Raw genomic sequence first — 15665 nt, 5'->3', positions numbered from 1 at the left:
AAGGTCCTTGTATCTGAGCTCCCACTGGGCAAGTGAAGGCAGTGGCTCATTGGACGACATGCCTGGGAGGGGGGCGACACTCCTGAGTCCTTGCCGTGGAGTTGAAGGCCCCAGCTGGGCTGGGTTTTACCTGCTTCTGTATAGAACATTTTCATTCACTAGAGAATACTCCTAAGCCACCCCCACCTGGAGATTTGAGGCCTCTGCTCACTCATAACATGATTGGAATTTGGGATCATAAAACTATATCATAGCCATGGGTCATGTATTCATGCATATCTACATAGGCCCAATAACAGGACAATAATTGTTTCTCAAAGCGTATGTGCCTTTCAGCTGACTCCAGGATCTTGTAAGTTGAAAACCCCAACAAGTGTCTGAAGTATTTTTCTACTCTGAGCAACAGTAAAGGAACTGAAATGTTGTTGAGATCTGTAATTTGAATGGCAAATGTGGACCCATGGGGTCCAGGGGAAGGGTGCTTGGATAGCTGTAGTAGCCTGTTGAATGGGTACCATTCAAATATAGCAGCCTTTTCTAGTAACCTCTTAGTTGGGTCCCATCAAAATCCCCACAAGGGGAATGTGACAGTAACAGTAGATGAATAAGCCCACAAATCACTGGGCATCCTTTTTATTTGCTGGGGCAGAGACAGTCAGAAGCTTGGCAGTCATCTCCTCTAAATGAGATGTGGTGCCACTTGCCCAGATTACAACCAGGAACTTCACTTGGGGTCCCTGTGTGTTAATGGTGCAGTTGGGTTGCTGCTTGAGAGTCATCTGTCCTCAAGCACCCTGTCCTTATTTGGCAATGTCTTTGTTTGGGTTCACCAGGAGGATGTCATCAATAGAGTGCAAGGCTAGTGCTTCCTGCAGGCATGCAACTCTCCCCAGAGCATAACCTATTCATTGATGGCAGCTACATGGGGAATTTAGGTCGCTTTGTGGAAGGACATTAAAGGTGCATTGCAACCCATTCCACATAAAGGCAAGTTGATCCTGGACTTCTCCATGCGGCAGGATGCTGAAAAAGGCACTGATGATATTAACCGTCTCATACCAAGTTCCCTCCAGTAGCCTGTGTAAGAATCAAAATGTCAAGTACTGCCAATGCAAAGAATGGCACCACAGCCTTGAGCCTACAATAGACAGAGGGTCACAAGGTACCTGAGGCCATGTGCACGGGTCAGATAGAGCTACTGTATGGAGGAACAGTTTCTCAGGAACTTTGCCTCAAGCTTAGCAATTGAAACCAGCCCAATTGTCCCAGAGAACTAATATTTTTGGTTTCTTTTGAAAAAGCATATAAATTAACCCTCACAGTTTTAAAATTCAAGAAAATTACAGTTATCTGAGTTCCTTTCTCAGGAAGCCAACTATCAGTCCTTCCAGATAGTATCAGGCAGTTGAAACCCACCAGGTCTACACATCTGGACAATGAGAAACCCGACTCGTCACCCATGATGATGGCCTAAGCAACCACCTGCTTCCTGTTGACCAATTCCTCTTCCTCACCTCTCCCTAATTCCTGTTTCCCCACACATGGTTACATTTCTTCCCTGCTATACAAACCTCTAATTTTAGTTGGTCAGGGAGATGGATTTGAGACTGATCTCCCATCTCCTCAGCTGCAGCACCCAATTAAAGCCTTCATTCATCTTTGCAATACTCATTGTCTCATTGATTGGCTTTCTGTGCAGTGAACAGAAGGAACTAGATGGAATTACTGATGTTTTGGTGACACAATGACAGCAGTTTTTCTTCCTCCCTAAAGCAGGTGGGGATACAATGTCCTGGGTGACAGTAGTTGGGTACATTCACAGCCTTTCCCATGTCCCACTAAGGTGACCCTAAGTGCAGCAATTTCCATCAGGGATTGAGAGTGAAGGCCAGTGGGGGCACATATAGACAACACATCTATACCAAGAACACATGCAGTCGTGGGAGCCGTAACATAAAGGCTTCTAGGGGCCCAAAGGTCCCTTCCCAGAGCCAGAGCCGGTGGTGGTGGTCTCAGACCCTAAGCCAGAGAACATTATCTGTTTTCCCCTCATCCTGGTGCCAGGGATTGTGGGGATCAGAGGCACCAGTGCACAGATGTTCAAAATGGCCAAGAAGGACATTTTTCCCCACCTTTTCACTGAACTCTGACATTGGCTAGGACTTCTAGTCATCCTTGGGGACAGAGGGACCTTGGTCTAACCCCTAGTCTGGATAATCTGTAAAAGTCTAGCCATCTGGGGAGAGGATGGTGAGGCTCTTCAGCTCATCTCGAGTCACTGGGAGGGACGACAACAAGCATAACGCTTGAATCAGTCATAGGGGCTATCACCATGCAAACCCTTGTCAGCTGCCTGCTGGGCCCCCTATGGTCTGGTATCTTGGTGGGGAACGCTTCAATCTCCTCCTCTAATTGAATAATCAGGCTCAGAGAGCTCTTTGGAAATGCCATTGCCTAGATAGTCCAGGAGAGGGCGCCTGATAGTCATCTTTGCCTCACTGCTTCTGCAATCATTGTTTTCTCGGAAGCAGCCACTTTTTCCATGCCTTAGGGATTTGTTAAAATCGCTGGATTATATCTGGGAGTGACTGAGCTGGCCTGAGGAGGTTTACTTGGGCTTGATAACTAACAGTAGTGGCATAAAAATCCCTGAAATCTGAGTCCAGTGAACAGTTTCATCCTCTGCCTCCCCCAACTCCTCATTGTAGACCCAGAGGGCCAGGAGGGTGACTTGCGGGGCTACTATAGCCTCTGTGAGGGGCGTCCAGATGTGTTTTTCAATGGCATGGGTCTTGTCACAGTGTACCAAACCTGCCAGATCTGTTGGACCACAAGCAGTACCTAGCTGAGGACCAATGATCCCCCTTGGAAATGAAAAGCTTCTGTAAACAATGCATTAGCACACTCTAAGGGTGCCCTGTGGGGTTCACTGGCACCTCCCAGAGACCCGGTGGCATGGTTGGCAAGTGCCCTTTGGTACCCTCAGACTCTTGCAAATGAACCACCAGCACCTCTAGGAATGCCCTGAGGGACTTTCAGGCTTTTTGTTTTTCCAAAAAGGCATTGTGCTTAATGGACCACTCAGCTCCTTTGTCAAATTGAGAGAGAGAGAGAGAGAGAGAGAGAAAGAGAGAGGGGAGGGACAGGAGGGATGGGATGGGGAGGGAAGGACTAGAAGTGGGAAAGTACTGAGTGCTGAGCTTGAGTGCAAGAAAGTGTCTTCAAGGATCCTGGTAAGAAAGTCTCTTCAGAGGCTTCTGAACAGAAGGTCTCTGCTCCCCTTATAAGGAGAGCTCTGAGTGGAGCTGTCTGAGCTCGGAATGTGGAGATGCATAAAAGTATGGCCTGGCTCCAGGGCCTGAGTCCTTGACTGCAGCTCCCACCAGACACTGTAATGCCCTGGCTGTGCACCAAATCTGTGGGAAGGGCAGCTTTCCCCCATCTCCTCCATGAAGGCTGCCTGGTAGCTGCCTATGGTCAGGCCTATGGGATCACACTTGGAATTTTGACCTAGAGCTGGACCTCTCAACAATTATAGTTGGACATGTCAACACTCATCTCTCAACAATTGCTAGAACAGGTAGACACAACATCAGTAATTATGTAGAAGACCTGAACAACACTAGCAATCAACTTCACGGAATTCATATTTACAGAACATTACACCCCAAAACAGCAGAATATACATTCTTTTCAAGTGATCATGGAACATTTCCTGAGATAGTTCATATTTAGGGGCATAAAATAAATCTCAATATTTTAAAAGAATGCAAGTCATTAAAAATATGTTATCTGACTATGGTGAGATTCAATTGGAAGTCAATAACATAAAGATCTTTGGAAATCATCAAAACTGGAAACTAAAAATTACACACTTTCAAATAATTCATGAGTCAAAAAAGAAATCAAAAGGAAAATTAGAATGTATTTTGAACTGAATAAAAATGCAAAGAATATTAAAATTTATTGATGCCACTAAATCAATACTTAGAGAAATTTTTATGGTGGTAAACACCTATATTAAAAACCAAGAAAAGCTTCAAATCAATTACTTCAGCTTCACCTTAAAAAAAATCTTTAAAAATACCCAAAATGTAGAGAGCTGGCAAAGGGATCATGACCAACTCAGCATTCCACTGGAAGCTATAAGATTAAACAGCAAACTGTTTATCATGAATGCAGGATGTGGGTAAACTCACACTGCATGTGCCACCAAAAGATTTGCTGAGGGCCATCACTCCCTGGCACCTGGCTCCTTGAAGTTATCTACTGGGAAATCTAGCGCCTATTGTTCAAATAATGCAGTCTTGCAAGCCTGCTGTGAACCAAACGGCAGACCAACAATTACCCAACAATCACCCCTCCTTTTCTTGCTATCTCTTTTACCTAATAAATATGGAAGACTGCAAAAGCTCAGGGCCCTTATCCACTAGAGGCAAAGTGCCCCCGATCCCTTCTTGCAAATATACTCTTTTGTCTTTGTCTTTTATTCCCGTCCTCTTTTGTTCAGTACACTAGGGATCATGGCTGGTTACACCAAAAACTGAAAAAAATAAATGAAAAGTAATGAGAAAAAAGAAATAATAAAGATCATAGCAGAAATCAATGTTGTGGAAAGAAAAACAATAGTGAAAATCAATGAAACTATAAGCTGGTTTTGAGAAAGAGCAATAAAATTTATCAACATCTAGTCATACTGATCAGAAAAGAAAAAAAAGGCACAAGCTACTAATCTCAGAAATGAGAGCGATGGTATCACTACAGATTTTATAGTTATTAAAAGAAAAATAAGAGGCTGTTATAAACAACTTTACACCACTAAATTTGATGACTAGGAAATGAACAAATTCCTTGAAAGACACAAGCTACCAAAGCTAACTCAAAAAGAAATATGTAATTTGAATTTTTCACTACCTATTAATGCAATTACAGTTGTAGTATAAGGCCACTCCAGTCTCGGATGGCTTCACCAAACATTAAAGGAAGAAATAATACCAATTGTACAACATCTGTTCCAGAAAATTGCAAAGGTAGGTATGTTTCTCAACTCATTCTTTGAGACCAGAATTATCTAAAACCAAAATGAGACAAAGACATTACAAAATAGGAAGAATACAGACCAATGTCTCTCATGAATGGAGATGAGCCATTCTAAAACTATTTTAACAAATTGCATCCAATACTAGACAAAACAGGAAATACATCATGACCAAGTGGAGTTTATCCCAGTAACACAAGATTGTTTCAACATTCAAAAACTAATCCCAATATTAACAAAACCATATGATCATCTAAAAGATATAAAAAAGCATTTGACAGAATCCAACATCTATTCCTGATATAAACACAACAAACTAGGAATAAAAGAAACCTTCTTCACCTGTTAAAGGACACCTATGAAAAGCCTACAGCTAATATCACATTTAAAGATGGGAGCCTTCGTGCTTTCGCCTAAGATCAGGAACCAGACAAGGATGTCTGTTTTCACTACTTCTAATCAAGTCAGTGCAATAAGGCAAGGAAAAAAAAAGCTATCCAAATGGGAAAGAAAGAAAATTTGTCTTTATTAGCAGACATGGAACTAGAAACACAGCCACTAGAACTAAGTGATTTTAGCAAGTTTGCAAGATACAAGGCTGAGATACAAAAAAACAAAACCTGTATTATATTTCCATATACTAGCAATAATTAATCAGAAATTGAAATTAAAAAGCAACACAACTTATAATAGCACAAAATAGGAAATACTTAAGGATAAATCTGACAAAATTTGTGCCAGACGTGTATACCAAAAACTACAAAAGTATGCTGAGATTAACTAATAAAAACCTAAAAGAAATGAGAAACTTGCCTTGCTCATGGGTTGGAAGACTCAATATTGCTAACATGTCTATTCTCTCCAAACTGATGTTTAGAAATCACACAATCCTAATCAAAATTGCAGTAGGCTTTGTACAAGTCAACAAGCAAATTATAAAATTCACAGGGAAAGATCGAGGACTGAAAGCAGATAAAACAACGTTGAAAAATAAAGTTGGAAAACATGTCACTTAAGTGTTTTCAAATTTTATTATTAAGCTACAGTAATTCAGACAATGTGGAATTGACATCAAGATAGACAGGCAGATCAATGGAATCCAATAGAATCCAGAAATAGAACCACACATCCATGATCAGCTGATTTTTGACAAAGATGCAAAGGCAATTCAGTGGAAAATGGATAGCTTTTTCATCATATGCAAAACATGAACTCAAAACTGATCATAGGCCAAAAAGGAAAATCAAATCCTATAACACTTCTAGAAGAAACATAGGAGATACTTGTGACCTTGGGTTAGGCAAAGCATTCCTTCAATATGACAACAAAAGCATTAAGCATAAACAAAGAAACAAAATGATCAAATGGACTTCATCAAAATCAAGAACTTCGGCTTTTTAAAGGCACTGTTATAAAAATGAAAATTGAAGCCATGAGCTGGGAGAAAAATGTTTGCAAATCCCATATATGATAAAAGATTTGGTAGTCATATCATGAGATTTCTCAAAATACAATAAGAAAACAAAAGGCTGGGTGCGGTGGCTCATGCCTGTAATCCCAGCACTTTGGAAGGCCAAGGTGGGCAGATCACCTGAGGTCTGAAGTTCAAAACCAGCCTGGCCAACATGGGGAAACCCTGTCTTTACTAAAAATACAAAAATTAGCTGGGTGTGGTGGCACACGCCTGTAGTCACAGCTACTCGGGGGGCTGAGGCAACGGAGAGATACTCTGTCTCAAAAAATACATAAATAAAAAATAAAGCAGGAAGCAATAAAATATTGATGAGACACTTAAAAAGACATTTCATCAAATAACATAAATGGATGGCATATAAGCACGTTTTTTAAAATGCTGAACATAATCGGGCATTAGGGAAATGCAACCTAAAACCGGCACACACTGAAAGTAACAACACTGGTAGTACCAAGTGTTGGTGAGGAGGCAGAACAACCAGAACTCTCCCAGGCTCTACTGGGAATGTTAAATGATACAACCACTTTGGAAGGCAATTTGGCAGATCCTTAAGAAGTTAAACTTACACCTTCCACATGACCCAGCCATTCTACTTCTATGCATCTATATACAAAAGAAATGAAGACATATGTCCCTACAAAGATGTATATACATAAATGTTCATAAAAACTATATTTTCAATAGTGAAAATCTCGGTAACAACCTAAATGTTCATCAACAGGTAAATGTGTTAATCAACAAATCATGGTATATCTATAGAAAGAAATGTTACTTACCAATAAAAGGAATAAACTATTGATATATACAGTAACATAAATGAATCTCAAAATAATTGTAATGATAGGAGTCATACTACAAAGCATAGATGATGCATGGTTCCATGCATGTAAATTTCTTCAAAAATGCAAATTATTCTATAGTGACAGAAAGAAGACCAGTAGTTGTCTGAGCAGATCAGTGGTTGGGATGGGACGGGGAGAGGGAGAAGAAAGAGTGAGAAATTACAAAGATGCAAGAAGGAATTTGGGAGTATGAGAGATAGGTTCATTATCTTGAATATAGGCATGGTTTGTTTCATGGAAAACGTGTCAGAACTTATTGTATAGGTTAAATACGTGAAATGTATTCTGTGTCAATTGTATTGCAATAAAAGTATAAAGTTTTCTTCAAATTAGAGGTGGAAATAAGAACAAAACTCACAGATGTATACCTTTCAGTCCTGTGGATTCATTTTTGGCCAAACCTGCTTTGGAAAACAAGATCCCTGAAATGAATGTGGCCTCACAGAATATATCCTAGCTTGGTCAAATTTAAGTAAGAGCTGTAATATGAATGGTTCATGTAACTAACTGTCAGTCAAAAACAGAGTCAGGAGTAACCACTGTTTAGTCCAACTCATTAAAGAAATAATAAAGCAGGCGGCAGTTAGTGGTGGTATAAATGGTGACATAAGTGAGTGTATAAACCAGTGGAACTTTCTAGGGACCAATTTGGAAGAAGTCTCAAAATGTGCTCAACTTTTATCTCGACAATACTATTCTTAGGAATTTTAAAAAATATATTAAGGATGTGAGCAGATATTTAGTATATCCAAAACAGTATCATATATATTTATTATTAATAATCTATTATTTATTAATAGAAAAAATTTTAATTACTCAAACTGTCTAAAATTAGATTCAATTATAGAAATCCAGCCACACAGTGGAATACTATGCACATCAAACTGATGACCTGGAAAGATCTTAAGGGAGGTTTTTCATAAGTAATGGAAGAAATAAGCTACTGAAGGATATGATTAACTTGTAATAAAATGCTTATAAGTTTCTATTTGCATACATATAATAGGAAAGATGTATATCACTATTAACAGCAGTGATTGCTGCGTGTTGGAATTGTGGGTGACTTAAATTCTTTTGCAGACTTTGCTGTAGTTTCCAAATTGCTGCCACAATACGATTTTATTTTTAAAATAAAAAAGTAATGTATGGAGGTTCTTTCTTAAGGGGTGTGCTTGAGCCGTGTTTGAGCATACATGATTAGTTCGAGGACTCAGTGGCGTGCTGTGTAAGTTCCTTTGATATTTTGTGTATTTCAGAGGGAAAAGGAATAGAAAGGACGGCATAGCAAGTTTCAGATATTTGCCTCCTAGCTCAGTCCTGAAGTGTATTGCTTCGTGTCTGAACTTGTATCTGAGGTTTATGGAAAGATAAGAAGGAGCTGTTTTCATTACAGACTGTGTGAGACAGGGGGCATGCAGAGCTGTCCATGCGACAGTGACAGAAGCAGACCACTATTTCAGCTGCATGTGAGACACAGGGTGGCTGCAGCTTTACTCTGTAGGGTTTGCCCTTGGCTTTGTGTGCAGTGTTGCCTGGGCACTGGTCCCTGTTCAGCAAGGCAGTGGTGGTGGGCAGAGCTGGGCGGATAGAAGAGCACATAGAGAGCTGGCTCCTGAAGCCCTGAGATGCTCCTTAAGATCCCCTGAAACAATGGGCACAGACTTAAGTGAAGGCAGAGGCCATGGGAGGCACCCCAAACACTCCGAAACCAGCAGAGCCTTCCCAGGCCCAAATTTCACGCATCTGTGGCTTCAGTTATTCTCAGTGGCTCTGGAACCTCAGCAAAGACATTCACACGCTATTCAGTGCACACGCTTTATTTTGGCATTCAAGCCACTGCACCAACTGGGTCACACGGAATGTTAATTAAGGCAAGGTAGGCAGAAGGAAAGGAGGGCATGTACAGCAATTGCTCCTCTTTACGGAGAAGAGAACCTGCCGCAGAAAAAGATGCAGCTGGTTTTGTGGTGCCTGATGAAGAAAAGGAAGGGGCGGTCTGCACAGAATCTCGGCTCCATTCTGCTACACCGGGAATTCCTGACCACAGCGGTGGCTGCGGCAGCCTCTGCGCCTTCCTCATTGACCTCCACAAAGCACTTGTGGGCAACCCTGGACACAGGCACATTCTTCTTAGTTGACATTCCAGAAAAGTCTGCCTTGGCTTCATCAAAAGCATCGATCATTCCTAACCTTCGAAGGAAAGGCTCCAAGTCATAACTCTCCTCCAGCTTTAATCTAGGAAGGAAAACTTGAACCTTACTTTTTGTCAACTTTTCTGAATTTGTCCAGGCTTTGAATTTCTCATATGTAAGTGCTTTTTCCACCTAGGATAAGAAAGAGCCAAACCTTAAAATTTAGATGACAATAGCCTGATACCCACACACCCCTCCACTAATGACATGCAACTAGATGGTAAGTTTTGGTCCAAGAAAATCTACAGATATTTTCTTTTATAAACACCAAGATTTTCTCCCAAATCTTCATCTTTTCCGAGTTTTATGGAGACAAGTGTAAAAGAGCTAGTAAACACCTGAGACAGGCAGAAATGTTTAATAAAAACAATTTGTACCTAACTACTTTCAAATGTTAAAAACATTTTTTAACAGTTTAGAAAATTCTAACCAATTCATTACATTAATCTTCACACAGTACATATTACTGTGAGTGGGAGAGATTGTTTGACAAAAGACAAAGAGCACGGCTCAGAACTCTGCTTCTGAGTCTAATCAGGGGACTATTCAGGGTTAAATCAGAGGGCAACTCTTACAGAGCAAAGGAGAGGGAATTGGGTTTCATGTGAAGATGAAGGGAGGCATGAGAAGGGAGCACGAGACGAGAAATGTGGAATTCAACAAGACTTCATCTGGTATCCTTGTTTGTCCTCTGCCTGTCCTGGAGCTAGCTTCAAATTCTTCAAGATCCATCACTCTTTCTATTTATCAATCAGGTAGAAAGAAAAAAGGGAGAAGGGCCTTCCACTCGCATCTCCCCTTCCCTTTACCAACTGGAGCCCAGGTGGGTGCTCTTCTCCAATGAGCATTGTTTTGATTTTGACTCTATTTCTAGACTCTCCTAATTTTCTCATAAGTGGCCCCAACAGATGTCATCCCTGACTTAGGGCAGTAACTTTCTGATTCCAAAGGGAAGCCAGGGAAATCAAGCAGCCCACCCTCAACATCCTGAGAACTTGTGTGCCAGAGCTGGTTCCTATAGATTGTTAAACCCTTCATAGCCTAAAGTCAGCCATGGTGGGAGTATTTACGATGTCATGAGAATCAGCAAACTTTGTAAATGAAGGCTACTCCCACCTCCCAGAGCTGGTTTACCAGTGCACTATTAGTCTTGCACCTCTTACCTTGCAAGTTTACCTTTTCCCTTCCTGGACTCTGCTCCTTTTCTGTCACAGTAAGACTTTTCTCTCCTCTTGTATAAGGTAAATTTCCCACTTGTACTTTAGACTTTGGCTATTCATAGTGTGGTCCCAAGCATATGTATCACTTGGAATCTTGTTCCAAATGCAAGACCTCAGGCCACACTCCATTGAATCAAAACCTGCACTTTACCAAGATCACTAGAATCATATATGTGCATTAATGTTTGAGAATCACTGCCCAGATTGATCTCTACCCTCTTCCAGGACTTTTGTGCAATAGTCATTGGGCTTTCAAGTAGATCTTCCATGCAGAATAAAGAATAATATTCCAATTGACCAGACGGATTCACAGCCAAATTGTACCAGAAGTACAAGGAGGAGTTGGTACCATTCCAATCAATAGAAAAAGAGGGAATCCTCCCTAACTCATTTTATGAGGCCAACATCATCCTGATATCAAAACCTGGCAGACACACAACAAAACAAGAGCATTTTAGACCAATATCCCTAACATCGATGCAAAAATCCTCAATAAAATACTGGCAAACTGAATCCAGCAGCACATCAAAAAGCTTATCCACCATGATCAAGTGGGCTTCATCCCTGGGATGCAAGGCTGGTTAACATACGCGAATCAATAAATGTAATCCATGACATAAACAGAACCAAAGGCAAAAACCACATGATTATCTCAATAGATGCAGAAAAGGCCTTTGACAAAATTCAACAGCCCTTCATACTAAAAACTCTCAATAAATTTGGTATTGATGGAACGTATCTCAAAATAATAGGAGCTATTTATGACAAACCCACAGCCAATATCATACTGAATGGGCAAAAACTGGAAGCATTCCCTTTGAAATCTGGCACAAGACAGGGATGCCCTCTGTCTCCACTCCTATTCAACATAGTGTTGGAAGTTCTGGCTAGGGCAATCAGGCAAGAGAAAGAAATCAAGGGTATCCAGTTAGGGAAAGAAGAAGTCAAATTGTCCCTGTTTGCAGATGACATGATGGTATATTTAGAAAACCCCATCATCTCAGCCCAAAATCTCCTTAAGCTGATAAGCAACTTCAGCAAAGTATCAGGAGACAAAATTAATGTGCAAAAATCACAAGCATTCTTATACACCAGTAACAGACAAACAGAGAGCCAAATCATGAATGAACTTCCATTCACAATTGCTTCAAAGAGAATCAAATACCTAGGAATCCAACTTACAAGGGATGTAAAGGACCTCTTCAAGGAGCACTACAAACCACTGCTCAGTGAAATAAAAGAGGACACAAACAAACGGAAGAACATTCCATGCTCATGGATAGGAAGAATCAATATTGTGAAAATGGCCACACTGCCCAAGGTCATTTATAGATTCAATGCCATCCCCACCAAGCTACCAATGACTTTCTTCACAGAATTGGAAAAAAAACTGCTTTAAAGTTCATATGGAGCCAAAGAAAAGCCCGCATTGCCAAGACAATCCTAAGTCAAAAGAACAAAGCTGGAGGCATCACACTACCTGACTTCAAACTATACTACAAGGCTACAGTAACCAAAACAGCATGGTACTGGTACCAAAACAGAGATATAGACCAATGGAGCAGAACAGAGCCCTCAGAAATAATACCACACATCTACAGCCATCTGATCTTTGACAAACCTGACAAAAACAGGAAACGGGGAAAGGATTCCCTATTTAATAAATGGTGCTGTGAAAATTGGCTAGCCATGAGCAGAAAGCTGAAACTGGATCCTTTCCTTACTCTTTATATGAAAATTAATTCAAGATGGATTAGAGACTTAAATGTTAGACCTAATACCATAAAACCCTAGAAGAAAACCTAGGTAATACGATTCAGGACATAGGCATGGGTAAGGACTTCATGACTAAAACACCAAAAGCAACGACAACAAAAGCCAAAATTGGCAAATGGGATCTAATTAAACTAAAGAGCTTCTGCATAGCAAAAGAAACCATCATCAGAGTGAACAGGCAACCTACAGAATGGGAGAAAATTTTTGCAATCTACTCATCTGACAAAGGGCTTATATCCAGAACCTACAAAGAACTCAAACAAATTTACAAGAAAAAAACAAACAACCCCATCAAAAAGTGGGCAAAGGATATGAACAGACATTTCTCAAAAGAAGACATTCATACAGCCAACAGACACATGAAAAAATGCTCGTCATCACTGGCCATCAGAGAAATGCAAATCAAAACCACAATGAGATACCATCTCACACCAGTTAGAATGGCAATCATTAAAAAGTCAGGAAACAACAGGTGCTGGAGAGGATGTGGAGAAATAGGAACACTTTTACACTGTTGGTGGGATTGTAAACTAGTTCAACCATTGTGGAAAACAGTATGGTGATTCCTTAAGGATCTAGAAATAGAAATACCATATGACCCAGCCATCGCATTACTGGGTATATACCCAAAGGATTATAAATCATGCTGCTATAAAGACACATGCACATGTATGTTTATTGCAGCAGTATTCACAATAGCAAAGACTTGGAATCAACCCAAATGTCCATCTGTGACAGACTGGATTAAGAAAATGTGGCACATATACACCATGGAATACTATGCAGCCATAAAAAAGGATGAGTTCGTGTCCTTTGTAGGGACATGGGTGCAGCTGGAAACCGTCACTCTCAGCAAACTTTCGCAAGAACACAAAACCAAAAACCGCATGTTCTCACTCATAGGTGGGAATTGAACAGTGAGATCACTTGGACATGGGAAGGGGAACATCACACACCAGGACCTATTATGGGGAGGGGGGAGGGGGGAGGGATGGCATTGGGAGTTACACCTGATGTAAATGACGAGTTGATGGGTGCTGATGAATTGATGGGTGCAGCACACCACCATGGCACATGTATACATATGTAACAAACCTGCTCATTGTGCACATGTACCCTAGAACTTAAAGTATAATAATAAAAAAAAGAATAATATTCCAATTAACAATATATTTAGAACTCTCTCTTCTTAGGTTCATCAAAACTTGTCTACTCATATATGTATACACTCAACAGAAAAGCATGAACATATTCACCAAAAGACACGCAATGATGTTCACCCAGCACTACATGTAATATCCCCAATTGGAAACTCCTCAAATGCCAACTGGTAGATGGACATAAAGAAATGAGCTCAGCTGGACTCCACAGACACTCAAAGACTCATTGCCTGGAGCTTACCACAGCGAGGTCCGTGTCATCATCGGGAAGCAGAATGACCATGCTCAGCTCCTCTTCCACATACGGCAGCTCCAGGACCTGGGTGTGCACCTCGTCCACATATCCCATTTTAAATTTAGCTTCCTTAAACATCATCTGCACTGTCTTTTTTTCCTAATAGAAACATGAAATTAAAATTAGATCACTGAAAAATTGGCATAATTTACTAAAAATAGGATACATCTAACTCACAGAAACTCTAGGTGTGTATAATTTCTGTTTCTGCACATTTATGCTGATAGATATAAAATCTTCATTAGTACATCTTAGTATGAATAGAACAAACTATTGTTCCAGCAAATCAACTATTACCGGGTGAGAAAAAAAAAAACAGTTTGGTAAATGGAGAAGGACATAAAAATCTACATTATTCTTGGAAGAAGTTGTGTTTGCTTTTTTGAGAATATTCATAGAGAAGCTTTCTCATGGAAGCTTCCAACTAAAAATTATTTATTGAAATTAAGATAAATATTCAGGCCCTTGGGCTGAAGGATCTGGTTAGAAAAGATGTACAGTACAAACTCAGAATTAAAGTTGCCCAGTTGTAGAACTGGTTTTATGGCCTTGGTTTTCTTGGGAAGGGGACCTTGAAGAGATGTGTAAGGTCTGCTGTTTTTAAAGCCTGCATCAAATACATTTTTAACTTTCATATCTTTGTGCAATATGAAATTATCAGGTTGATGGATGTCAAATCCCAAGCTAACAACTATGGATACCAGTCATTTTCATATTCAAAAGGGAATATAAAGTTAGGGCTTTACATCTGCTAACATTTTTTCTTGTGTTCAGAATTGTATAACTTTGATTTTTAAGGGAATAAATAGGCATAGTTGCCACTGATATTGCAAAAAGGTATCTAACTAGCTATAGACAGTAATAGCATCATGCAAACACAATTCCAAGGCTTAGAGGAAATTCTCCTCCAATCCAAATCATATGACCAGAGATGGAAGATAGATTTGATCAAAGATGGAAAAACAAAACCATCAGTACCAAAATTAGTTTTGTTTCTCTCCTCCTTCCGCCATTAAAGACATACAGGAGGCATTAAATTCATTCAGAAAAAAAGCCAGGCACAGTGGCTTATGCCTGTAATCCCAGAACTTTGGGAGGATAAGGCGGGTGTATCACTTGAGGCCAGGAGTTTGAGACCAACCTGGGCAATATGACAAAACCTTGTCTCTACAAAAAATACAAAAATTAGCCAGGCCTGGTGGTGCACCTGTAGTCCCAGCTACTTGGGAAGCTAAGGTTGGGTGATCATTTGCGCCTGGGAGGTCGAGGCTGCAGTGAGCTGAGATTGCACCACTGCATTCCAGCCTGGGTGACAGAAAGAGACCCTGTCTCAAAGAAAATAAAATAATATAATTCAGAAATAGATTAAAATCAAGATCATGTCAAATACATTATTCATCTTTCTAAAAGAGTATTTCCTGTAATATTACTTTAAGAAAGTAGCAGTGTATCTGAAAACTCTTTCCCTACCTCATTGGTTTTAAAGAGCATTCCCCTTGTGTACTTTCTGTCAAATTGCTCATTCCACTTTCCCTTGAAATAGATGGCATTCACAAGAACCAGCTTTGTCAGGGGATCGACTGCTCCAGCATCCAGTACCTCTGAAATCTTACCTATAAAGAATATGAGAGTTTATTGCAATTTGTGGGAAACAAGCATTATTTCACA

General features: G+C 40.2%; 1 protein-coding gene across 4 annotated transcripts in view; it reads right to left on the bottom strand.

The window, feature by feature from the left end:
- LOC117062061 (serpin B8) overlaps positions 1-15665 on the bottom strand; it is a 45215-nt gene that overhangs the window by 16052 nt on the left and 13498 nt on the right. For 3 of the 4 annotated variants that reach the window (XM_033175220.1, XM_033175211.1, XM_033175229.1), the window contains exons 5-7: positions 15468-15610; positions 13944-14096; positions 9156-9678 (exon numbers count right to left, since the gene is read on the bottom strand). In XM_033175220.1, the coding sequence (XP_033031111.1) occupies positions 9274-9678; positions 13944-14096; positions 15468-15610 (701 nt within the window). In that variant the 3' untranslated portion in view covers positions 9156-9273. Of the gene's footprint in view, positions 1-9155; positions 9679-13943; positions 14097-15467; positions 15611-15665 lie in introns of those variants that run through there. The other variant, XM_033175237.1, reaches the window with a different exon arrangement.

The sequence above is a fragment of the Trachypithecus francoisi genome, unplaced genomic scaffold, assembly GCF_009764315.1.
Source record: "Trachypithecus francoisi isolate TF-2019V2 unplaced genomic scaffold, Tfra_2.0 Contig01474, whole genome shotgun sequence".
Taxonomy (NCBI): domain Eukaryota; kingdom Metazoa; phylum Chordata; class Mammalia; order Primates; family Cercopithecidae; genus Trachypithecus; species Trachypithecus francoisi.
This window is presented reverse-complemented; position numbering and strand designations above follow the sequence as displayed.